Genomic DNA, 26,330 nt, shown 5'->3' with positions numbered 1-26,330 from the left:
AAGCCACGGTGAAGATAATTATAGTTAAGATAAAAGCTGTTTTTCAGTGTGTTCTGATTTTATTTTTAATGTTTAACTTAAGCCCCTGTTAATCCAAAATAAAATTGTTTAAGTGATGGAAATATAATGATTTGACTATGAGATAATTTCAAGCCATTCTTTAGCCTCTGTGTTATGAGATTTTAATATAACAACAACAACAACAACAACAACAACCAGCCACTACCCTTTTAGTACATACTTTCAGCACTTTACATATGGACACAAAACCCTCCTCTCTTCCCTCCCCCATAACAGAGACCCAGAGTGCCAGCTTGGTCCTGCGACCATGGGTGCCTGGAGCCCTGGCACTGAAATTTGTGGGTGACCAGCCTCTTCATGAGGAATTTTGTGGGTGCTCAGACACCCAAGGCCTCAGGGAGTTGGCACCTATGACAGAGACAGTTTAGGCTTCCTTTGCAGCCACAATCTGAATAACAATAATACACATGATAATTGCATCCCCACAATTAAGATCATGTGTAGTTTGACACAAAATACCAGTTCAAATGTTTGTCTTTCACATGGAAATGGACAGAAATGAGACCTTAATATGTCCTACATCACCTTATGTATTCTATCACAAAAGCCCCTGGCCCTAGTTTTAACAACTTCAAGGTATGTGGATAAAATCATATCAGACATAGAAGTAGCTTCATTGAGTTACTGTGTCAAACAAACAAACAAAACAATAACTACGCCTTAGTTATCGAAGGCTGTTGCTTTGATCTGCAGCAGCTGTCAGAAAACTTTTTTAGAAGGGGAGCAGTCCACTGTCCCTCAGACTTTGTGTGGGGGCCGGACTATATTTTTTTTTGGGGGGGGGAAATGCCCCATAAATAACTCAGAGATGCATTTTAAATAAAAACACACAGTCTACTCATGTAAAAACACCAGGCAGGCCCCACAATTAACCCAGAGATGCATTTTAAATAAAAGGGCACATTCTACTCATGTAACAACACGCTGATTCCCGGAGCGTCCGTGGGCCGGATTTAGAAGGCGATTGGGCCAGATCCGCCCCCCCGGGCCTTAGTTTGCCTATCCATGATCTACAATAAGCAATTTATAAAGCATTTCATCTGTTTTGTGTGACTTTATATTGGTCAAAAATTACTGCCCAGCGACAGGAAGCTTTCAAGGATACAAGTACCAAGAGATTCAATTGTGTTGTCTGGTGTTATTATTTTACTTACGCCTGTCTTCTCATCAAAGATTTTGATTCCTCCAAATGAGATAGTTAAAAATATTTTCTGCTTGTGTTCCCCTTTTGAACGAGTTGCAGCAACAATTCCCTGTTGGGAGAAAACAGAATGGTTCTGATTTAAAATAATTTGACATTTTGTCTCTGCCCATTGTCTGCAGACGTTAGTGAGCAGTGGCAGTGTGTTATTCCTTAAAGAACTGAACACTTTCAACTTTCCGTTGATTTGGGACAATATATTCTCTTTTATCGATACTTGTTATTAAGTAAGGCCCACTGAAGTAATTGGTACTGACTTCTGTATAAATGTACTGAGGACTGTGTTGGACACTGGCTTCCATAGGCAGATCCACTTTACATATCAATTTTCAAAACACCCTCCTGCTATGAACTGTGTTATTCATTTTTCATCTGAAACCATGTAGTTTTGCCACAATCAAAATCTTACTGTACTGATAATTTCCCTCTTCTTTTTTCTGCTGCCTTGGAACACAGTAGGAATGTTTTATTTCTAGGTAGGTGAAACTGATGAAATTTGCATTTTGGGAAGTAGGTTGAAAATTCTTAGTGTCCACATTCTTTGCCTCTTTTTTCTGATTTGAGTCCCCCCCCCTTTTATATTAGCTTTCTTTTTCTTTTTAATATCTAGATTCATAAAGAATTATATAATCACAGAAGCAGAACAACCAGAGGACTAGTCCACTTTTTCCTCAACAAATAAGGCCTCTGACTGATCATACAAAAAGCCAAAATATGGTGTTTTATTTTTGATGCATTAATTAGAACCCCTTAGACAAACCACAACCACAGTCTTTCTCTTTGCCACATTAGGAAATGCATTTATTATTTAGAATATAACACTGTTGCTAGAAGCAGCTGCATAACTTCTGTTCCAATTCATTATTTTTAAAGCTAGTGTAAATAGTATCATCAATACTCTTTCCAATAGCGATTTCTGGTACTGAGTATGAACAGGATTGTAGCCAAAATGGGATCTCTGAGAAACAACACGGCAGTAGCAGATGGAATCCTGAATAGAGAACAGTAACTTCTGCAAGCATTTGTTGCAGGTCTCATTTGTGGCAAAAAAAAAACATCATCAGACTGTACAACTTGGGGCTAAACATGGGGGAAATAACATGCTTTAATGCTACCTTGTGTAAATGAACAAAAACATATATGAAAAAAGGTATCCAGAAGAAAGATTGTAGCCCAGCTTTCTTGCAGACATGCTAGTTTTCCATACAGATGGATTTATTTTTTCTCTTGAGGACACATACAATCTCTAATCTTGGGCAGTACAGTTTAGAAAGTATCCCCACCTAATCTGCTGTATGCATACAATCCATGCCCTACTTCAGCATCTATCAAATTTAAAATGTTACAGATCCCCTTTTATGGTATCTAGTTATGGTGGAGCATTATGCTTAATTGCATAACACTGTTCTTGCAACAGTCAAACTTGTGACACCACTGATGAGCTAGTGTGGTGTGATGAGTGGTTGTGTGCGGTAGGGTGGCGACTGGGAAGAAGTCTCAGAAACTAGGATATCTAAGGTGAGTGAAGGAAGGAAGAAGAAGAGGCATTAAACTGAGATAAGAATAGGTAGAAACTTGGAGAAAATAAAAGGAAAGGAACTGCAGATACCGAGTACAAAATTTACTAATACTATTACGATGCTTTGCTTCCACATATAGTCATTCTATATGTCATTATTGTTTGTTTCTGTTTAATAAATTAGATTTACTACTTAGAAGTCCTTGCATGGATATTCTAGAGGTGGAAGCTGTATTTTCTACATATATTGTACTTGGTGCCATGGAAACGAATATATATTTGGAGTATCTACTTTCAGTAATGTTTTGTAATGTGAAACTGACAAAAGCATGCTATTTGGATGCACACTTTAAAAAAAATCATCAATATTTCTAGTGTCTATTCACAGCAGTAATATTTTCAGACTCTGGTATGTGGTGCTTACAAATTACTAATCCCAGAACTGAAAGCAGCTCTCCAGCACACAACCCTAAATCAGGCTGTTTGCACATCCATTCGGTTGTGCTAACTACCCTGAGACATTCAATCAGTCCTGTGTTATTTTCAAGCTCAAGGCAACAAGAGTAATGTATACTCTCCGATCAGTGTTAGAGACCAAGATATGAAAGCTAGGAGCTAAATGGTGCCTTAAACCTAGGTTATGGACACAACAACAGAATGTCCAGGCACACTTTATAACAAGAATACAGTGCTAAAAATAAATGAATTGCAGCTAAAGTATGATGTTCATTTTTCACCCACTGAGTACAGAAATTTTGCATTCCAAATTATTATAACATGACAATGCTAGTTTATTTTTTGTTGGGGCAGTGATTTTTGCTTTCTGGAGATTTATCGTGAGACATCACAAATATTCCTATAATAATATGCAACCACTACTCATGTTTTTGAACTGTTCTGTACACACAAGTTAACATTCACTGCATCCCTATGAATTTTAAATTTAAATCTTTATTGTGGTCCAAAGACCCATCAAAAATTTCAGAACAAAATACGATTAAGACAGCCAACTACAAAAGAGAAAGGAACTGGGGCGATCATTTTGTTTTGTCTCAAGCATTATGATCCTTGTTTCTTTTAACTTCCAAGAGAAACTTTGCCACGGCCAGTGTAATATCATTAGATCTGACAACCAAAAGATATTTAATATGGGAGGCTTCAGATTTTCCCAGCAGATTTGCCAGTAGGTGTTTGATCAGTTGGTCCCTTGCTTGCTCGTACTGTCCACAATGCAATAAAATATGTTTCATGCAATCAACGTCCTGAGAACATAAACAAAGCCTATTCTGATAAGGGATGCCATCAGTCTACCATTTAGCACTTCCAATGGAAATACATTTAGTCTGGCTTTGGTAAATAAACACCGATAGGTTGGTACAGACAGGTTCCTAAGATATGAGGGTATCTGAAAGTCGTACCCATATCGGATTCCTGCTGCTACCAGGCCACAAATTACTTGAGATCGAGATCGCAGGTCACTATGTGAAATGTCCCAAAGCCTTTGCTTCGGGGATTCAAGGGCGGTGTCATAGCCCCGTTGATACAAGAGGGCATCCCTATCAAATGATGCAAGCTTATGGAAGGAATCTGGCACAAATGGTGACTTGTCCCAGAGTCCAAATGCAAGTGGCCAGGTTCTATGCCCTTCATGTAGGCCATTAAATAAGGATGCCTTTAGTAGAAACAAATTAATATGCTGCAGGTAAATTTTCAGCAGAAGGACATGAATATTTAAAAAGAAATAAATAAAATCATCCCAGTACATGGTAAAAACCAATAGAGCAGGAGCAAACAGCAATCTGAATTTGTGACACCACCTGTTTCTTTTGGTTCTAGTAACCTCTCAACATTACACAGGCAAGTCTCTCAATTATGCTAACAGGAATCAAACATTTTGGAGGAGAGATGGAAATTGAGACCCTCTGGGATGGAGACAAAAGGGCCAGCCTAGCCTTGTTAACAGCCAGAAGCTCCCAAACCACTTGTTGGCAGATGGAACCAAGGAATGAATGAGAAAGAAACTACAAACAGTTTAATCTTATGCATGTGCCATGGTACATGCTGCAGAGACACAAAAAGAGCCAGCTTTTCAAATTGGGTTCTTCCTTAATTACCAAGTACTTAAAATCCCTTTCCAACTTCTTATTTTTTTAAAGAATCGGACAAAAATATTGTAGCAGCACAAGATGTGTGTGTAGTAAATGTCAACATATAAACTATAAATACGTACATCATATTCCACTGCACGTTTATGTTGCTTCGTTTTATGTCCCTTATCCTTACCCCATTTGCATGGACAATGTTGTTTCTCGGATCAGAGATTTTGTTGCGAATACATATAAGTTTACTGGGAACATTTGCTTCTGCACCATCTAAAACAGGGGAACCCGTGGCCCTCCAGATGTTCTGGGACACCAACTCCTGTCAATCCCAGCCAACATGACAAACAGCCTGGGATGGTGAGAACTGCAGTCCAGCAACATTAGGAAGGCTAGGGGTTTCCCATCCCTGATCTAAAATAAGAAATGACCTCCAAAAGGCATGGATCTTTGAATCCAAAATCTCTTCACGTATTTCCCTCCCCTTTAAAATGTGCTTGGTCTTCCCCGTGCCATTATCACCACAGTCAATGTGATGATGTCACTGAGGGCAAGCAAAGCGGATTTTCCTCCATTTCTTTGCATTGATACAGCCATGTGACTAAATCTGATTGGCCATGTCATGACTTTTAATAGGAAGAAGGGCTTTAAAAAAATTGACAATGAAGCAGTCTATCAGGGCTCCAAACACCAGGGAATCGGTGCAAGAACATTGTTGGAAGTGATCTTTCAGGTAGCTCTTTGACTCCTCAGATCCCCTTTTCACATAAAAATGGCTCAGTCCAAATAAGTAATACTTTGATCAATAACATTTTAGGGGAGGGGGGGAGAGTTTCACAACACCTTTAATTTCATCATGGAATCTTGACATAACTTGTCGCCTCGTGCCGCAGAAACTTCGTCTATCCCAATGAGTTTTGCTTTGTATCGAACACCGTCGCCTTTAAACCTTTTTATTAAAGTGGCTTCGCTGCGATCCTGACCTGAAAAGAGAGAGGTGCAGTTTTGAAATGCATGTAATTTTATGAAAGCAGTAGAAAAGCTAAAGGTCTACAGGCCAGTTAGATGTGTTAATCTGTTTTGTTGTCTATATGTTTTATCAAAGTCCAAGTTTTTGAACCATTTTTATTCAGACTGCAACCGTGTGTGTGTGTGTGTGTGTGTGTGTGTGTGTGTGTTGGTAGTGTGCATTTCTACTCCTTAACTGGAATGAATTGAATTTTTAAATATTATTTTAGTGCATACCAGTCAAGTCAACTTTCAAAGCCACAATCCATCTTACAGATGTTATCTCCCAACCACCACCACTACTGAAGTGTGACCAACAGCAATCTGCTTAAACAACTTAGTTGATGGCTCCTACACACCAGAGGGCAGTGGAATAGAGGAGGGCTGATGCAGGTCCTTCAGTACGTATCCTGCTATGCGTTTCAAAAAAATGTACAAGCAAATTTACAATCACCTATGTCCTTCCACACACTTTTTGGGTGGGTTTTTTAGAACAACAACAGCAGGTTGTATGTATAGCATATCTGTCTACATGCTCTGTCAGTATGTAACTGGCATAATCGAAACAATAAATTAGAAGGCGGGAACAAACACAACAGTGAACAACTAATGGTATAAACTGGAAAGGTGAAAGTTGCTCCTCATATACAGATTCAAATTAGATTATTCTGGTTTAATTCAAATGGGGGAAATGTGGGTTAACAGCTGAAAAATGCTTCAATGTGTACAAGCTCTCAGACTATCCCCAATGGAGGTCGCCAGCAAGAGCATCATTTGCCTTCCATGTGGAATGTTGCAGCTGCTACGAAATTTTCTACTACGCAACATGTTTTACAATCATTATTCCACATGCCTTCACAATTAGCCCTGCATGATAAGCTAGGATGAAAGAGAGAGAAGAACTGGCCCAACTCCAGCCATACTGGAACACTCAAGTTTGGCTGAGATTTGAACTTTTGATATCCCAGGTCAAAATCTAGCAATCAATCCACCAAGTAACATGTATGATACCTTCAACTCAAATTAACAATGCTGCCAGTTCCCCACAACTTTGAACCTCTGAGAACCACAACCTCCAACATTCCACTTTAAAAAAAATAATCACATTTATTATTTTTAGAAGACATCTGAAGGCAACCCTGTATCAGGAAATATTTAATGTCTAATGTTTTACAATTCTTTTATATGTTGTAAGCCACCCAGAGTTTAATAGTTGTTGTTGCTGTTGTTGTTGTTGTTTATTGCCCTACAACCAAACAGTTCCAAGGACAGGGCACAATGACTACAATTACAGCAACAACTTCAGCAAAGTGCAGTAAAAGTAAAACATTATGCATCATAAAACAATACACATCATTCTAAGAAAATTATAATAATTCCAAAATTTGTTTTTCCTCCTGTCCCATCCCCACAAATGGTTTTGAAAATAATACAATAAAAATCACTAGGACCCCTGCATGCTTTCCTCTAGGGAGATGACAGCTTGTAAATTCTGTGGCTGATTGATTAGTTTCAAACATGGTGAGATGCCAACAAAACCTCACAGTTTTCCACCCACATCATCTCCTTATTACACCAAGTTCTCGTCTGAATTTCCAGACAGTATTTATCAAATGGGTTGTATCCTCATGCTCTTAAACAACATTTTCTAAAAGACTAATGGCACATGGATGATGAGTCAGAAACTGTAAGTAATTTTTAAATTATGCTGGAGGGAAATGCTGAGGCAGATGTTACTACTGAGTGCTAAGAGCAATAAAGTAACATTTGCGACACTAAGCTCTGAGGGGGGAAAATCACATCTGGATGCACAACAATGCTTAACATCACCATCAGGCTATTCTACATGCCGTTCATGTGTGTAAACATTCTTGTCTCAATTATTTTGTTTTGCAGTAAATAAAATCTAATTTGCAAACTCTTTTTGTCAACAATCTTCATTATATCTAACAAGTTAGGCACTGCCACAGTTCTTTCTTCTGTGTGCTTGTGTGATATGGCACAACAGTTACTCCTCACTCACTGTTGGAACACTTAAATTCTAGCTGGCTTCCGATTATCTAGTCACTTGCGTGGTCATCACAGCACACTCCAGATGCTGTGGACTACAACTTTCATAGTCTCTTGACCACTGTCCTTGAGAGCTCTAGACCACAACATCTGGAAGGCATGATGCTGTCTACATCTGAACCAGGCAGAGCCTGGACTTCCCATACCAACAACCTGGTGATGTTCAGTTCTATGAACCTGGTGATGTTCAGTTCTATTACATGAATTTCCTGTATCGTTTGTGCATATTCAGCATTTATTTAAAAAACCGTATAATGAGAAATAAAGTGCTTTGATACAATTGAAAGGCTGATCAGTAAACTGCGGAGGTGGCACATATTTATAAAGTAGATGAAAATAGAATAAATGAATGCTAAAACCAAACAAATGGATTAAAAAATCCTTGAAAAGAGTGAATACAGATATAAGGGCTGCCATCTGTTTAGTTAATCATTTGCTTTGATTTTAACCCATTAGTCAACTGATTAAAATAAGCATTTCTGTGGTTCAATGTAAGTATAATTTTGATTATGCATAGTCCATGTTGTGCTTTTTATACAAGCCCTTTCCACCATCTCTGCATGGACATCCTTAGGAATATAAAGTGGAAGCAGGAAAGCATAAACGAAATAAAAGTAGCAGTGTCTGTAGGGGAAAAACCTTATTTGGGGGTTTCCCATTCTAAATTTAAGGTAATGTTAAGTGCAGTTCTGTTCATATACTATTCTCACCCCCAAAGCTCTAAACACAATGGAGTTGGGACTTTTTTGGATTTGCACACCTCTAAATTTTCGCATAAAAAAAAACAGATTCTGTGTTGCAGGGTCATATTCACAGGATCTCTCCTGTGAAAGGCTTTATGTCATACCTGAGACCTGTAAGCATTCTTTATCACACACAGGGATGTATGGAAATAGTAACATTTGAAGAGACCCCTTGCCAAGGCATATTCTCATTACACATGACAGCATTTAAAGGGAACATATTGAACAAGATCCCTGGGTGTGATTTAAAGCAGCATAAATAATGCATTTCTGAATTATAATATATTGTAATACTGCATGGGATGGTGAAAGAGTGGAAGCGTCATTAAGCTGAACAACAAATTTGGAAGGCTGCATGGAAAGCCCAGAGCAGAATTAATTGACCAGCTTTCTATTCCCTAAAGATGCGTCCGGCCTTATTCAGTTTTTCTGCCCTGTGATGTATATTCTTTTCTTGCTTCTACATATCCCTTCTTTCCTCTTCACTGTTCTCTTACTCATATAGGTAATTTACCCTTGTGGCTGTTTACCTCCAGAGGTATTTTACTGAATGATGCAAGTTTTCAGAGGAAAGTGAAATATCTTTCAAATCTCAAATTACTACTTACCCATGTAACATATGTATATTATCAGAACACAATCACAGCAATGTGCTTCTTGCTGAATCCAGGTGTCCATATCTGTGTTTCCCAACCTTGGGTCGCCAAATGTTTTTTTGAACTACAACTCCCATCATCCCTGACCACTGGTCTTTCTAGCTAGGGATGATGGGAGTTGTAGCCCAAAACCAGCTGGAGACCCAAGGTTGGGAAGCACAGGTATACACTGGTACTGATGCTGTTATAAGTGACTCAGCAGATATTGCACACTGTGCTCATACAATGGCATACTTAAGCCTAGCTAATTAAAACGTGTAATTGTACAGGTGTTTGCAAAGACCTTGTATCTGAAGCATTTTAAGGGGTCTTGCCACTAACATTTAATTTGTGTAAGTGCTGTTCTCCTTTAAGACATGCATGTGCCATATGGAAACATTCCTCCTCTGTGACTAGCAGTGATGTCGCTTGCTGTCGAATTAGAACATCGCACCTGGTTGTCTTTATCCTTTTCAGTCAACCGATAAATCTTCATAGCTCTTCAATGCATTTTTGAATTTGCAATTCAAGCAAAGGCAGTCCTGTTACCACTGGCTGTTTTACATAGCTCAAAAAGCTAGCAAAAACTTCCCACCCTCCCATACACAACAACGAAACAATGACATTTACACAAAACAAAAACTGAACTAAGACCATAGAACCTATTTTGGAAATTAAAGCTGGGGTCTGAATAGTTTTGAGGTTACTTATTCTCACCAACAGATCACCAGAAGTGATCATGAAAGATGTCTTATAAATCACTGATTTATATCATATTCTTGTGTGAAAGCCTCACCTTGCATTCAGGTAACAGTCCATAAACCTTTCCAGAGCTTTTAATGTATGCTAGTATTCAACAGGACTCAGGCCTGGGAACTGTCTTCCACACCAGGGCTGAGTCATGGAATATGGAAAGGAAAAATAAAAGAAGCACATCTGAGCATTCAGAGTTTCTTTCTCACTGGGCAACCTGTATCCAACATATATTCAAGTTTAAGAAGCAGGGCATTCATAATAGATGGGCATAGCTTCCAGACAGGTAGATAACAAATTCTGTTCTGTCCCTGTATGGAGGGGGGGGTTGCATTTGCTATCGGAGCCAGAGTGGGCCTGTTAGGTGCATTCGGGTGAATATTGGCCAACAGGGCCGTGGTATCAATGTCAGGTTCATATCCCAAAGGAGTACGCAGTGAGGGGTAAAGAGTTTTCTCAGGCCCTGCTGTGTGATCACAGCATGTGTCTGGCAGCTGGCTCAGGAGATGGGAGTTGAAACCCTGCTAACAGTACACCTCACTTCCCACACTTCACTGATTTTTTAAAATTTGGTTGAATTATTCTGATTGCAGATCCTATAGTTGTTATAATTTAATAAACCAGTCACCCATCTTTCTTGCCTCGAATCTTCATGGGGGTGCTGAGAGATTATGAGTATTAGAGGCATGGTGTTGAACGAAAGACGTATCAACTAGAGAAACAACAACAGCTGAGGCTGAGACCAAGTTCTGCGGACACAAGCTATGGAGAATGGGGGTTTTGTGGATTAGGGAGCCTAAGGCTTCAAACCAGGGAGAGCTCATTGCAAAATGGTGAGTTAATGCCTGCTACAGCTCTACTCATAAAGGACTTTGAAAGGAATAACAGGCTTCTTAATTGACCACCGTCCTTTTAGCTCAGCATCCACTAAGAAGCCTTGTCCTGGACGAGACTCAGGGTAAATAGAATAGCTCGAAATTTAAAAAGATCATATTTCCAATCTTGTTTCTTTTTCTTTCTTTCTTTTTTAAAAAGGCAAAACATTTCTTTGCAACATCCCATAACCTAGAGTGAATGATTATATCCTTTTATTTAAATCTAAGTGCCCCTCAGGGCATAGTGTGAATCATCTGTTTCTTAAACTTTTAATGTATAACAATATTATCAGCAAAGACAATAGCATGCCTTAAGCAGAAGACTCTATAGTATGACACTGCCCTGTCTTTTGCACTAATAAACTGCCCACACACTATCTGTCATACATTCAGAGTATAAACTTGAGGTAACATATTTTTCAAACCTCAAAGGGATCTGATCCAGTAGCACACACAGCCCCGCTGTAAACACTCTATGTTTTCGTGGAGGCAATTAGCATTTTTATAGCGCAGACATGGTGAGAATACAAAACACTGCAGTCAGGAATGACCTCTAAGGTGCTACGACACCTTAGAAAAAGATTAACCCTCAATCAGGAAAGGACTTGCATTTGCTTCCCCCATCTTTTACCTAATGGGGAATACTTCGAAATCTCTCTCTTCCTCCCCACACTATGCAACAGAATTTTATTCAAATTTACCTCTTTATTATATGGTCATAGACCCAACATTTTAAAACCAAGAACCATGCATGTAAAATACATGTCCTAAATACATTAAAATAGGCTGTAATACATATGTTATATAAGATGTCAGGAATACCGTATTTTGCGCCCCATAGGACGCTCCGGCCCATAGGACGCACCTAGTTTTTTTTGGGGGGGGGAATAAAGGGGAAAAAAATTATTCCCCCCCCAGGTGTGGGGCTGGAAGAACCAGGTCGGGGAACAGTGGGAAGGCATGCTCTGCCTTCCCGCTGTCCCCCGAGCTTGTGGGGCTGGCGATGGGGAGAAGTGCGCTGATCCTGGGATGGCAGGCAGCTCTGCGCCGCCATCCGGAGCGGGGCGGGACTTAGCGCCCCGCTCCCGATGGCCGCGCAGAGCTGCGCTGATCCCGGGACTGCAGGCAGCTTTGTGCGGCCATCAGGAGGGGGCGGGGCTTCGCCCCCGGCTCCCGGTGGCCGCGCAGAGCTGCGCTGATCCCGGGACTGCAGGCAGCTCTGCGTGGCCACCGGGAGCGGGGTGGAGCTTCGCCCCCGGCTCCGGTGGCCGCGCAGAGCTGCGCTGGTCCCGGGACTGCAGGCAGCTCTGCGCGGCCACCGAGAGCTGGGCGGAGCTTTGCCCCCGGTGGCCGCGCAGAGCTGCGCTGGTCCCGGGACTACAGGCAGCTCTGCGCGGCCACCGGGAGCGGGGCGGAGCTTCGCCCCGGCTCCCGGTGGCCGCGCAGAGCTGCGCTGGTCCCGGGACTGCAGGCAGCTCTGCGTGGCCACCGGGAGCGGGGCGGAGCTTCGCCCCCGGCTCCCGGTGGCCGCGCAGAGCTGCGCTGGTCCCGGGACGGCAGCCAGCTTTGCACCGCCATCTGGAGCGGGGCGGGACTTCGCGCCCGGCTCCCAGTGGCCGCGCAGAGCTGCGCTGATTCTGTGACTGCAGGCAGCTCTGCGCAACCCTCGGAGCGGGTCTCCCGAGGGTTGCGCAGAGCTTCCTGAAGCCTGGAGAGCGAGAGGGGTCGGTGCACACCGACCCCTCTCGCTCTCCAGGCTTCAGCGAAAGCCTGCATTTGCCCCATAGGATGCACACACATTTCCCCTTCATTTTTGGAGGGGGAAAAGTGCGTCCTATAGGGCGAAAAATACGGTATATAAAAGATGTCTAAAATAAGCTATACAACACAATACATAAGGTGGACACTAAGACTAAGTTTCATTAAAAAGGGGGTAAGTAAATAACATAATCAGATTAAAATTTTGATGTGTTTAATTAGCGGTCAGATTTTTGCAGCCAGAAATCTATCCACAATCTCTGTTAATAATCTGTTCATATCTGTCAAAAGGTAGGTCAGATACCATTCAGAAGCCCTGGAAATTTTGAGAGGTAAAGGTAAAGGTAAAGGGACCCCTGACTGTTAAGTTGTGGGTGAACATATCAGACGACACAGCAGTTCTTCAGACAGCTCTTCTTTATTCAGATGCCAGAACAGAACTAACTGAGGAGCTCAGTCAGCCTGCTTATACAGAGCTCCAGAACCATTGTAACTGTTGCAACTTTCTAAATTTACCCAATCACAGAATGTCACTTTTCGATCCTTCATTTGCATACAAACTATCCAATCACAGAACGTTACTTTCGATCCTTCATTTGCATAACTATCTACAGTATCCCCCTGCTGGCCCAGGGTGAGAACATCAGTACATAACACTGACCATTGGGTCCAGTCGTGACCGACTCTGGGGTTGCGGTGCTCATCTCGCTTTACTGGCCGAGGGAGCCGGCGTACAGCTTCCGGGTCATGTGGCCAGAGTGACTAAGCCACTTCTGGAGAACCAGAGCAGCGCACAGAAATGCCGTTTAGCTTCCCGCCAGAGCGGTACCTATTTATCTACTTGCACTTTGACATGCTTTCGAACTGCTAGGTTGGCAGGAGTAGGGACCGAGCAACGGAAGCTCACTCCATTGCGGGGGTTCGAACTGCCCACCTTCTGATCGGCAAGTCCTAGGCTCTGTGAAAACAACTCTGTCCTGGAGGCCAGAACCTGTAAGCTTAGAAGCTCCCCTGCCATTGCATCTAGTCCAACCAGCTTCCCCTAAAGTCAGCCTCATACCTAAAGTACTTTAAACAAACATATATCTAGCTTTCTTTTCTTGTCAGCCTCCAAGGTCATAAATAAGTGAGGCTGCATACATAGCATAGATTTAAAAGCACATTGAAGCACACACACCCTAAAAATAATCCAGGGAAGTATAGTTTATCCCTCACCCAGCTACAATTCCCAGCATCCTTAACAAACCACAGTTCCAAGCACTTTTTGCGGGGGGAGGGGAGAGGATGTGTTCTAAATGTACAGCATGCATAATTTTCTGGAACCTTCTTCATGCAGCACAAATGCTCTACCACTGAGCTTGTGGCCCTTCCCATCGCTACCACCTCACCACCACAGATAATTACCCAAGGGTTATTAAAAAGAATCTCTACTCATATGCTATAGTGTCAAAAAGCCACCTGTTAAAATTGAATGGGTCTGTCATTAACTTAAGTTCCGTGGACATTTTCATACATTGATTTAAGCCTTTCTGCCATCCTAGCTGGCTTCTTCAAAGGCTCCTTCTCGTGGGACCTGCCCAGGAACATAGCCTATCCACTCCTTTTAGAAGGTGCTTGACACCTGCTTCAAATTCAAGGTGAACTCCTGTCTCCAGATGTCAACAAAGATCAACTTGCTCCTCCCAGCAGAGTTCTTCTAACACCTGCTTACTAAGAGAATGGTGGGAAATTCCTTCCTATTGAGATAGCAACATGCACATGTGTTTGTGCGTGTGTTTATATTTTTGTGCAACATTTTTATTTGTTTGTTTGTTTGTTTGTTTGGAAGTGAACACTGCAACTGACACTGCTCCCATCTTTATTTTTATTTTAAATTGCTGCTAAACTCCCACTGGTTTCAAGAGGATGAGAATTTTGTACCCAATAGGACTATACTTATGAAGATTATTCCAGAGCTTAGGTGAATTTCCATTAGAGTTGCATTTCAAAAAATTACCCATAATTGTATGTGGAAATACAGTGATACCTTAACTACACCATCACGTTATTTAGATTATCATCTCAGCAGTGCTTTCATTTTGTTTAGCATTGTCATTCATGGTAAACTCCAGTTGAGAGCTTTTTACAGCACTTTGCATGATTAGTACTTGAATAGCATTACTATATTCAAATGCCTCTGTACATCTCAATTCCTAGCACCAAGGGTATAATAAAGGGCTATTTTCTGTGTTTATTTGCAATCTGCCATTTTATACCATCCCTCCCACAATATTAGACATGACTTTGAAATGGAAGTCAATTGTGTATATCAAGGTGTGCTGCTTTTTCATTCTTTTGATTGTTTTGTTTGGTTTTAAGGGTTTCCCTCTCTACCCAAGCCTCAGCAAATAACAGTAGATATCTGAGGTGTGCATTTCATCATTTTTGTGAGATAAACTAATGGCAGATTGAATTATTTCTTAATAGCACAAACCGGAATTTGTGATTGAGACAAGAGGGCAAAATTACCGTGATGACCTCTGTATAAATTACATTTGATTAAACTTTTAGATAAATCTCAGTGGGATTGTTTAGTGGAAGTCTACTGCAGGAGACACTGACTGAGTACATGTTTTCCAGGGTAATGGAAGCAAAGAAAGATGATCAATTTCACACTCTAGTTCTAAAGAGCTGACTGATGAATTTTAATTTTGAATTTAGGACTTTCAAGATAAAGTTATATTATTATTTCTAGAAAGACCATAACAGCCGGAAGCAATTATGTTTCGATTATGCTTTTTTTCTATAAATGTTTGTTAATATTAAAGTGGAGATTTCATTAGAGTGCCTGTGGTATAGAAGAGCATTTGCAGTGCAAAAGTCTAGCTTTGGAGCCCACTTATGTAGAAAATTTAAGAACATGCAGCCTGCTCCTATGCAAGCTTTCTGAGTGGTAAATCCTACTGTGTTTGATGGGCTCAATCCTGCACATGTTTGAACTTGCTCATGAGGACAAGAAGAGTTTAAGAAGGTAGCACAAGCAAAATTTGACGGACGTCAACTCTTCATCATTGCAACGGAGAAAATGAAAAGAGGAAATCAATTTAAGTTGCTGTAGGCTGAATATGATGGTTGATTTATAAAACAGTTGTGAAAAGTCTGACTCCAAGGCCCTTACCTCTGAATATCCCATTGGTAGAGCTTGAGCAGACTGTGGGTTAATGAGTCATGAGAGAAATAAAATCTTTACATATTTAGAGATGAGCTGTTCTTTATTACTGCTTCACATTTTCAAGGACTAAGTCACATAATAAAAAAAAAACAGGTTCAGTGCTAAGTCCTGATGGGCCTTGGCTCAAATATAGGGACAAACTAGATGTGACATACAGAATGGTATTTTCCGCCATTCTCTCTCACTGAAAAGCAGCAGCAAAAGCTGCCCTCAACGGCTGGATTGTGACTGGAGGATGTGTGCTCAAAATGGCACCCATCAAGCTGTTCACCAAGTTGATTTCCCACATGCAAGTAAAAAGCAGCATGTGGAAAACGATTACCAAACTGCAAAGGATATAGTTAAGTAGTCCCTCCCTGCCTATTCTTTTAGTTGGTGAACTTGCTAAAACTGTTTTTGGTTCAAAAGGAAAACAACATGGAACTTTGCATAATATAGCCTAATGGTACTTACTTGGGAGTAAGCCCCATTGAATTCAATAAGAATTATTTCTGAGCAAGCATGGTTGAGATTGCACTGTAAATTGGCCAACTTCCGGTTAAATGTTGAGGGCAGTTGTAAGAATGATTGGACAATGAAACAATCTAGGGCTGAGCTGAAACTCCCCAAAATTTATCTCCCTACATATTTAGGATGCAAACGGCAGATCCATTTCAGCGATTTTATGGAGGCATAAAGGGGGCAAGAATCAGTGGTGAGCTGTCAGGGACTGGCTGAACGATGAGGAGTGGTGGGAGACGCCAGCCAGGGAACCCCCAAGGGAAATCCCAGAGGAGGAAGGCTGAAAGTTGGAGGTGATGCTGCCCAAGGTTTGGCCAACTACCATTTTAACATCTCAGGATTCAATAAACTGTACACAGGAAATGGCCCTCGCTCCAACTATGGAGCACAGTTTCATGGTGAAACATATTTGTGGGCAGTTCTTTCGTTCAACTATCTGAGAAGAAATGACAGCTGCCGCCAAATCAAGGCCTCCAGGGAGCACCATTGCTAACAGGACCATGAAAAATCGAAAGGCAGTAAAAAAGAAAGAAAAAGAAACAAAGTAAGTTTGGGGAAGTTCTTTATTGTCTCTGAAAATGCTGGAGTCTGTTCTTAAACCAAATCTGTTCTTAAACCGAGGTACGCTTTCCCTAATGAGGCCTCCCGCCGCCGGTGCCCTTCTACCATTTGGCTTCTGTTTGTAGACCGAGGTGAAGTTTGCAAACTGGAACACAACTTCTGATTTTGTGGAGTTCGTAAACAGAATACAGTGGTACCTCAGGTTACATATGCTTCAGGTTACATACGCTTCAGGTTACAGACTCCGCTAACCCAGAAATAGTGCTTCAGGTTAAGAACTTTCCTTCAGGATGAGAACAGAAATCGTGTTCTGGCGGCGCGGTGGCAGCAGGAGGCCCCATTAGCTAAAGTGGTGCTTCAGGTTAAGAACAGTTTCAGGTTAAGTACGGACCTCCGGAACGAATTAAGTACTTAGCCTGAGGTACCACTGTAGTTCGTTAACAGGGCTGTTCATAAACCGAGGCATTTGTATATTTTGCTCACCAGTTGTATAGTTTTATGAAGAAGTGGTCTATACAGTGGTGCCCCGCAAGACGAATGCCTCGCAAGACGAAAAACTCGCTAGATGAAAGGGTTTTTCGGTTTTGCGTTGCTTCGCTAGACGAATTTCCCTATGGGCTTGCTTCGCAAGACGAAAACGTCTTGCGCTTTTTTAAAAGCCGCTTGAAGAGGTGCAGATGCGACAGACCGTGCTTCGCAAGACGAAAAACATCGCAAGACGAAAAGACTCGCGGAACGAATTCTTTTCGTCTTGCGAGGCACCACTGAACATTTTTATGTAAATAAAAATAACTTGCTTAAGCATTGTTCAAGGGGAGTTTCCACCTTGATCCTGAAGTCAGGTGTCTTACTGATTTTAAATGAGACCTTGTTGTGTCTCTGTCTTTGGGGAAATCATTCAGTGACACGAAAGCAGAGAAGGCCTATACAGATGAGGGTCAGAGGGGGTCTGCCTCAGGGATTCCATGAGCCTGCCTAAGGGCACAACAAGACATTACGAAGGGAAGAGACAGGAGCTTTGGCAGTTGATGAGGCAAACACAATGTCTTTTGTGTTTTGCAAAGATTCTAGCAAGGGCAATAGAATACTGAGAAAGAACCCCCCCTTCCCCCCCTCACATCCTATGCATTTTCTCATTCTCCCTGTTTTAGTATTACTGGTTTGCTATTGCTTGAACATGCATGCTGAGCCTCCATACTATGCTCTGCTAAACACACTGCAACATAACGCTGGTTGTGTTCACAGCTTGAAGCAACTTAGGTTGATCTCAACCAAGGACAGTCACTATTTGTCCCAGGCAAGCAGCAAATTGAATGGTTAGATTAAAATAAGTCAAAATAAATTGAATGTTTGTCAGTTAATTCAGTAGTATTCTAACACCCACCCACCCACCCACAACAAACAGTAAGATGTAAATAGTCATAATATAATAATAATAGTTTGAGTGATCAAAGACTGTATGGAACCAGTAGTATTTAAGAGGGGAAATGAATTCAGTTAATAAAATTGATCCTCAACAAAGGCCTTAAAATTATGTACCAACTTTTTATTGCCAACGGGGGAGCAGAAAACTTGTCCCAGAGGCAAGCAAAATCACTGCTTTCCTTTTGCAATCCAACGTTTTTGAAGAAGAAATTATTTTCATTTGGCCTCCCACTGCCTCCTCAACATCACAGAATGTCTTTCCCTGCTAGGGAAGCAATAGGAGGCCAAGAGGAAAGTTGCATTTTCCTTGAGACTTTGGACTAAAAAAATGCTGTCAATTTCAAAATTACAACAGTGGCAAAGTGCTTCTTTCAATTGGTTCCTTTCATTTTTGCTCCCTACTGTCATTCCTATTGTCAAAGTGGCAGCAGGAGACAGTTAAACAAAACAAAGCACAAAAAATATATAAAATTACTGCCGGCGCTCACCCTTGGACAGAACATTAACAAGAAGAAAAACATCCATACATCATACATCATACACCATTCCCAAGGCCAAAAGAGGAGTGTCACGCACCCCTTTCTTAATGCAGCACTATAATTATTTTGATTTTGTTGCTTTGTTTTTAAAGTTATATCAGCAAACATTCAGGGTAGAAGGAAGGGAAATCCTAAAATACATTACAAAAACTAAAAAGAAAGGTTTCCACAAGCAAACTGTAAGCCATCTTTGAGGAGAGGGCTTTAAAAGAAAACTTAGAATTATTCAATAGCAGAATTACTTGGTTGTTGTAGAGACTTGAGATACAGAAACCGAGAGCATTGGTAGATCAAGGGACCCAGGTAGATATCATGGGAATATATTTCGGAATCGAGGAATAAATAATGTATAGGGACAACTGATTATTTAAGAAGTCAACTATATATGAATGCTCATGCTAGCAAGCATAAAATGCAGCATCTCTAATTCAGAAGAATAAACATAATTTGGGACTCTGGGAATCTGCATTACCAACTGCAGCTCAGATTAGAATGTGAGGTTCTGTCTTTATTTCTGCAGTACAAAATATGGTACTAAGCACTATATAAAAATAGTCAAAGAAATCAGGTTCCTGTACAAAGTGCTAACAAACAACCCAAACTAGTGTGGAAAACCAGCAGAAAATGAACGGGAGAACGAAGGTTGGAAGAAGGAACAAGAAACGCATTAATATTCTATGATGACAAAATCAAACTTATAACGATTATAAACCACTCAAACAGTGGGACTTGTGTTGTAGGCCTAAATCGTAAGTCTGATTCACACATCACAGTACACCATAGGCTGGATCTAGATACATCAAAGAAGCGATTCAGTTAAACGCATTGCAAACACATACAGTGGTGCCTCGCAAGACGAAAAGAATCCATTCTGTGATTCTCTTCGTCTAGCGGTTTTTTCGTCTTGCGAAGCAAGCCCATTGACGGATTAGCGGATTAGCGCTATTAGCGGCTTTTAGCGGCTTATCGGCTTATCGGATCAGCTGATAAGCGGTTTAGCGGCTTAGAAAAAAGGGGGGGAGGAAAAAAAAACCGCACGAACTCGCAAGACATTTTCGTCTTGCGAAGCAAGCCCATAGGAGATTCGTTTTGCGAAGCACCTCCAAAACAGAAAACTCTTTCGTCTAGCGAGTTTTCCGTTTTGCGAGGCATTCGTCTTGCAGGGCACCACTGTACAGGGAAATCCGGTAGGGAAAGACGGGACTAAACAGCGCCATCTGGTGTCACAGTGTTATATCACGTATACAACGCATATAAAACGTTTTTTCTTTACCAGTCTAGCTGAGTCCATAGTCTAAAGCAAACTATAGTTTATTGTGAATGAGCAGCATGATGGGGCATTCTGCTTAAATCATGCCTACAATGCTCCTTCCTTAGCTAAACCAGGAGGAAACAAACCACAGCACTGACTTAGTGTTATGTGTGAACCAGTGCTCACAGTTAGTTTCCATCCAAGCAAACCACAAGAGGAAGCCAAGATTAAATCTTGGGTTCCTCTCATGGTTTTCTTTGAAGTAAACCATGAAGATTGGTCCACATGTCCTAGTTCAGCAAAGGGAGGAGAAGAGTAGATTGGATCTGAACAAGATAAACCAGCACTCGGCTAATTCACAGTAAGCCATATCGGTTTCTGATTTTGGCTTACCATCAGGAGAACATTGTTCGGGGGGTGGGGAAACAAGTAATTATGATTTACCAGGAGTCTAGAACTAAGAAAAGAAACTGCAGGAGATAAGAGGGAGTATATTGTCATAAGACGTGTTCACATAGTATCAAACCATGGTTTGGTGCTATATCTAAACTATCCTACATACATAAGTATGTTAAATATGTTACTGCAGCCATATGGAATCTAGAAAGAAGTATCTTCCAGTAGTTTCTTGATGTGTATCATAATACACATAGCGATCCTTGGGAACTGACCTAAATCTAGCCACCTTTTGGAAGATAGAAACTCAACTATACATATAAATTCAGCTCAAATCCCATCTCAGACAGGAACCTCCTCTATTGCCTTTTTGGTGGCTGCTTAAGTCTTTCTTTTCTCATCAAGCCTTTTGAGTGGCAATCTTTATCTGTACTGGATTTCGAAATGGGTTTTACATGTGACATGGTTTTAATTGGTTTTACATATGGGATTGTTTTTAATTGTTAGTTTTCTCTATAAAATATTTTTGAGGTATTTTAGGAGAAGCAATTCATAAATGGAATCAAATAGTAAATAAATAAAAGAAAAACATGTGCATCATTTGGAAGATCAGAACAAAGAATGGGTATGCAGATGTTATGTTTGCACCACATCTTAATAGATACTTTATGCTTTGTGTTTAATCTGTTCTGAGTCTTAGCACAGGATACAATTAGACATGTCAAAGAAATACAACGAAATCAGACTAAAATAAAATACGCAAAAAGACAGCGAATGTCAGTCTCAAGGTTGCCTCCCAGCTCAACCACTGTTATTCGTTTAATGCTATTGCAAGGAATTCCATACAAAATAATATTGTAACCTAGACAGAATGTGATTAGTGTTTGCTTACTGAAGAAACATGCATATAAATGCTCTGAACACTTTCACTTATGACCTTTGTTTTTCATGGGAAAAATCCCAAAATAATAATGCAGGGGAATAAGACAAGAACTAAAAACACCAGCAGAGTTTTGCTCTTTGTGCAGCTGGTCTTTTCTGGGTAGCAACAGCCTGGCAATTAGGACTCAGCTATACAGCTGCAAATATAACATTTTAAGTGTGTTTTAGGTGCAATATACAATGAGACACTAGATGGCAAGGGTCAGTTATGGAAAATTCAATGTGTTTTTAAAAACGCTTTTTAAAAAAGCATTTTCAGAAGAGTTTTTAATATGTGCAGTGGTACCCCGCAAGACGAACGCCTCGCGAGACGAAAAACTCGCAAAACGAAAGGTTTTTTCGTTTTCGAGTTGCCTCGCAAGACGAATTTCCCTATGGGCTTGCTTCGCAAAACGAAGCTTGCCCCGGGGATAGCGGGTCTTCTCTTTTGAAGCAAGGGGCGGCGGGGAGATCGCTTCTCCCCACCGCCCCTTGCTTCAAAAGAGGTCCGGGGGCTTCCCGCTGCCCCCGGACCTCTTTTGAAGCAAGCGGCTGCGGGGAGATCGCTTCTCCCGGTGCTCCGAAGCAGGGCGGGGGGGGGGGGGGCGGGAACATCTTCCCCCACCGCCCCGCTTCAGAACGGTGCTCCGAAGCGGGGCGGGGGGCGGGAACACCTTCTGAAGGCTGGCGGGGGGCAAAAGTCTTTGTCCCCCCCTGCCTGCCTTCCCAGGGGCTTTTAAATCGCCCCGGACAGCGGAGAAGTCCTCCGCTGTCCCGGGGCGATTTTAAAATGCCACCCGCCAGCATTTTAAGATTGTCCGGACAGCGGAGAAGTCCTCCACTGTCCCAGGGTTTCTTAAAATGCTGGGGGTGGGAAGAAAAACCCTTGTCTCCCCCCCAGCCTTCAGAAGAGGTCCGGGGACAGACTGTCCCCGGACCTGGTCTGAAGGCGGTTTCCCTAGGAACGCATTAATTGATTTTCAATGCATTCCTATGGGAAACCGTGCATGGCAAGACGAAAAAACCGCAAGACGAAGAGACTTGCGGAACGAATTAATTTTGTCTTGCGAGGCACCACTGTATATTGATTCCACCTTAGAGCCCAGCTGTGGGGCCATCTTTTCTCCATAAAAGGGAGGAAAGTTTGTGACTTTGAGGTTATTAGCCAAATGCTATTACATTTGGAGGGGCTCCAGTTGCACAGCTCTTACAGTAGACTATATTCCAACTATGCAAGATGGTTTTTGTAGGCACACATATCTCCAAACAGTCGTTAAGAGTCGTCAACAGGCTCATCTCAGCTATCTGCCTATCTCCCATTCCCACCACCCTTCTGAGTAATACCCCTCCCCACCTTCTCACTATATAGAAGGATCTGGCAACTTCTGTTTCAGTGTATCTGAAGAAGTGTGCATGCACACGGAAGCTCATACCAAGAACTAACTTAGTTGGTCTTTAAGGTGCTACTGGAAGGAATTTTTCATATCTCCAAACAGACAAGGACACAGTTCAAGGTCACATTCTAGCCAGGAAAGAACATCAAGGAGAGCACGGAGCAGGAGCTGTGAAGGGCCTAACTTGGGGAGGGAAAATGACCTGGTCCAAGTTCTAAGGGTCAGTCTCAGAGGTCTGGGGGCTACATCACCCTCCCACAGAATGAGGTTCCCCATTCTTGCTGTATATATTTACGGTATACAGGCAGATATGATTTTAATATATTAATGTGCCTAAATCTTACATATGTTCCACTGTATTCCCCCCCCTTGTGTGCTTTGATGAGAAGAAAACATCCCCTTTAGAAGGATCAAAACATATGAATTTGTTATATTAAAGAAGTAATTGCCATCTCAGCTGAAACCAGGATGAAGCAAAACCAGCCTTACACCTAAGACATGAATGGAATTGTTGTGTTATTTTCTTAAAAAGATACCTGCTAACATTTTAATACACAGTTTAGGGAATGAAGATATGTACAGCTCAGAGATAAAGACTAGTAAAATTTGTTTATTCCTCCAGGAAGTCCAGAGAGTACAAGTGATAGGTGAAGCTGAGAGAAGTCTCCCAATAAGCTGTATATTATTATTATTATTATTATTATTATTATTATTATTATTATGCTGTATGGCTCAATCACAGATTCAAATCTACCGTATTTTTTCGTGTATAAGATGCCCCCATGTATAAGACGCCCCCTATTTTGGTTAAATTAAGAAAACACCCTCAGCACTACCTGTGTATAAGATGAACCCCAATTTCAAATCTAATATTTTGGTTTAAAAAAACCGCCTAGTCTTATACACGGAAAAATAATTCAAAATGGTCCATGTCCAGTACTATAAATATAACCACACTGGCACTCTGAATCCTGAAACCCTCTATTAAAAATGCAGAACAGCATAAACTTCCAAAATATTAGCTTATGGAGAGGCAGAAAGAGAGTTTAGACAATTTAATGCCAAGAAATTCCCACTGCAGTTCAACATGTGCCAAGTTAATACGAACAACAACGATGCTAACAATAAAAATAATATTAACAAATGAACAGCAACAATGCTAAATGTTGTCACGGTGAAATCTGGACTCAGGTTTGCAGAGTAACAGTGCGGCTTCAAGGCAGGAAACTGACCATATGCAAAGGACGACCATATTAGAAGGCATATTTGTGTCAGTGTGTATCTGCTTGTTTCTCATGGAGATTTTGCTGAGCTCCAAGAGAAAAAAGGAACTGTGTGCTTCACAGGCTATTTCACTATACCCGTGCCAATGCGCTTTTCATGCTTCCCTGTAATGAAATGTGCATTCACTACCAGCACTATTTATAGAAGCAACACTGCAGCCTTTGATATGATGACAACATGATGGCATGGTTTTCTTCCTGGGAGCCCCACCTGAGCCATCAACAGAAGAATCTTCTTATTGCTGGCTTTTTCCACATGCCTGCCTCCCCTCATCTTTGAACAAAATTGACCGCATCTAATCTTTTGTGCAAAAACAGCCTAATAATTTAACATTTGCATGCAGATTAGTGAACTGTAAGATAGAGCATCACTATGCTAGGTTAGTGTGCTATTAACTAGGGGATTCACAGGCGTATTGCATGCTAAGTAGGTCAATTTCTAGTCAGATAATTCTGGTTATTGCCAAGTATTTATTCATGAATTTCCTAATTCAACATACAGTATTTAAAATAAGTCATATTTATGTTTTACTGTTATATTTAAATCATGGCTCCCTGTGTCCAGTTTTATCCACCTCCACATTTGCTGGTGTCACTAACCATATATTATTCCCCCCCCCCTTGCCTTATTTATGTCCTCCCTAATAAAATAATCATACTCCTGTTTGCTCTTGTTTTGTAAAAGTGAGAACAGGAAAGGGAAAGAGTCTTTAGCCACCAGAGACATTTTGCATACTTATTTGTTTTTATTACAAGTGCCTACTCTGTAAATGTGCACCAAATTTAGGATTTGCGTTTGTGTGTGTTTTATTTTTATTACCAATAAAAGCAGCAACCACAAAACAATAAAATGTCCACAGTTGCACATCACATATTCTAGGTAGGATGCTTGAGGAATTCAGCTGCCATCATTTCTGATATGAATGGATCTGATTTGCGCCTCTTAGACAACATGTACAGATTTGGACTTCATTATCCATTGGCTTCTGCATTTCCTAAACGTTGTGAATCAGTTTTTGGCTCTGAAAACATATAAATGCAATGGGAGGGATCTGACCGATGAGTCGTGCAGGCAGAAGCCCGTGCAAACACTTCTGCTGGTGCAATTAAATTGGCAAGGTGGAGGGTCAGTAGAACCCCCAGAACAGCATGCAGAGGAGGGAACATTGGTCTGTCTGGCAAGCTGAGATGCTTATACAGATGGAACATTTGTAATAGCGCAATGTAGACTTCCGCCTCCCATAATATGTATTGATATATGGCTATAGCTAGCTAGATAAAATTGCTTTGGGTTTGTTTGTGGTTTTTTTTTGGGGGGGGGAATGGTCTGATACTCACCATGAAGTTGTCACAGTAAGTGTTACACTTTAAACATGGGGGGAGGGTAGTGTCGGTACTGTGTACCCTTAAGTACCCACAGTAAAAATAGTGTGTGTGTGTGTGTGTGTAGATAGATAGATAGATAGATAGATAGATAGATAGACAGATGATAGACAGAGTGATAAGTCAGGGAGAATTATTGGGGTTTTTAAAATTAAAAATGTTATTGAATAATACTCATAACTGATTACCTGTTATTGAGAGGAATTCAGTCATCCATACTCAAAAATCAAGGATTTAAAACTCACACTCCATAGATGAGTGGTGAAATTTCATACAAGTAAAGCTGCGGTAGCAAAGCTATTACTGGGAAGGACTAGACAAATGACTTAGTAGCAAAGGAATATATTTTTCAAATGAAGGTGGGCAAATTTTTTGACAAACAAGGAATGGGGTGTTCTGCACCTAGAATCAGCCACAGTCAGATACCAGGCTGGACAAACCACTAGCCTGACCCAAAGGGAACAGATTCCTTCACAGTTTCAGAATTTTAATGCAGACCCTCCAAGTGTAGACCCGGATTTACAGAAGCCGTCCCCGTTTCTGATTTGATCCCAGAATGTTCCACTTTTCCTTAAGACGTCCCTATTTTCACTGGAGAAATGTTCGAGGGTATGGCGTTATGTGACCCCTAAGCCAAGGAGATAAGTAACTATACAACCTTTAGGAGATATCTGAAGGCAGACCTGTATAGGGAAGTTTTTTAAATGTTTTATATGTTTTTG

The 26,330-nt window shown here is 41.2% G+C and overlaps 1 protein-coding gene across 8 annotated transcripts in view; it reads right to left on the bottom strand.

Moving 5' to 3' along the window:
• The window catches only part of DAB1 (DAB adaptor protein 1), a 586,419-nt gene that overhangs the window by 67,282 nt on the left and 492,807 nt on the right, over positions 1-26,330 (bottom strand). For all 8 annotated transcript variants that reach the window (XM_082228739.1, XM_082228744.1, XM_082228738.1 and 5 more), the window contains 2 exons: positions 5,744-5,883; positions 1,236-1,334 (listed from right to left, as the gene is read on the bottom strand). In XM_082228739.1, the coding sequence (XP_082084865.1) occupies positions 1,236-1,334; positions 5,744-5,883 (239 nt within the window). The remainder of the gene's footprint in view (positions 1-1,235; positions 1,335-5,743; positions 5,884-26,330) is intronic.

This window comes from Podarcis vaucheri (assembly GCF_965113315.1).
Source record: "Podarcis vaucheri genome assembly, chromosome: 6".
NCBI lineage: Eukaryota > Metazoa > Chordata > Lepidosauria > Squamata > Lacertidae > Podarcis > Podarcis vaucheri.
The sequence above is the reverse complement of the archived record's forward strand: the minus strand, read 5'-3'. Positions and strand labels throughout refer to the sequence as shown.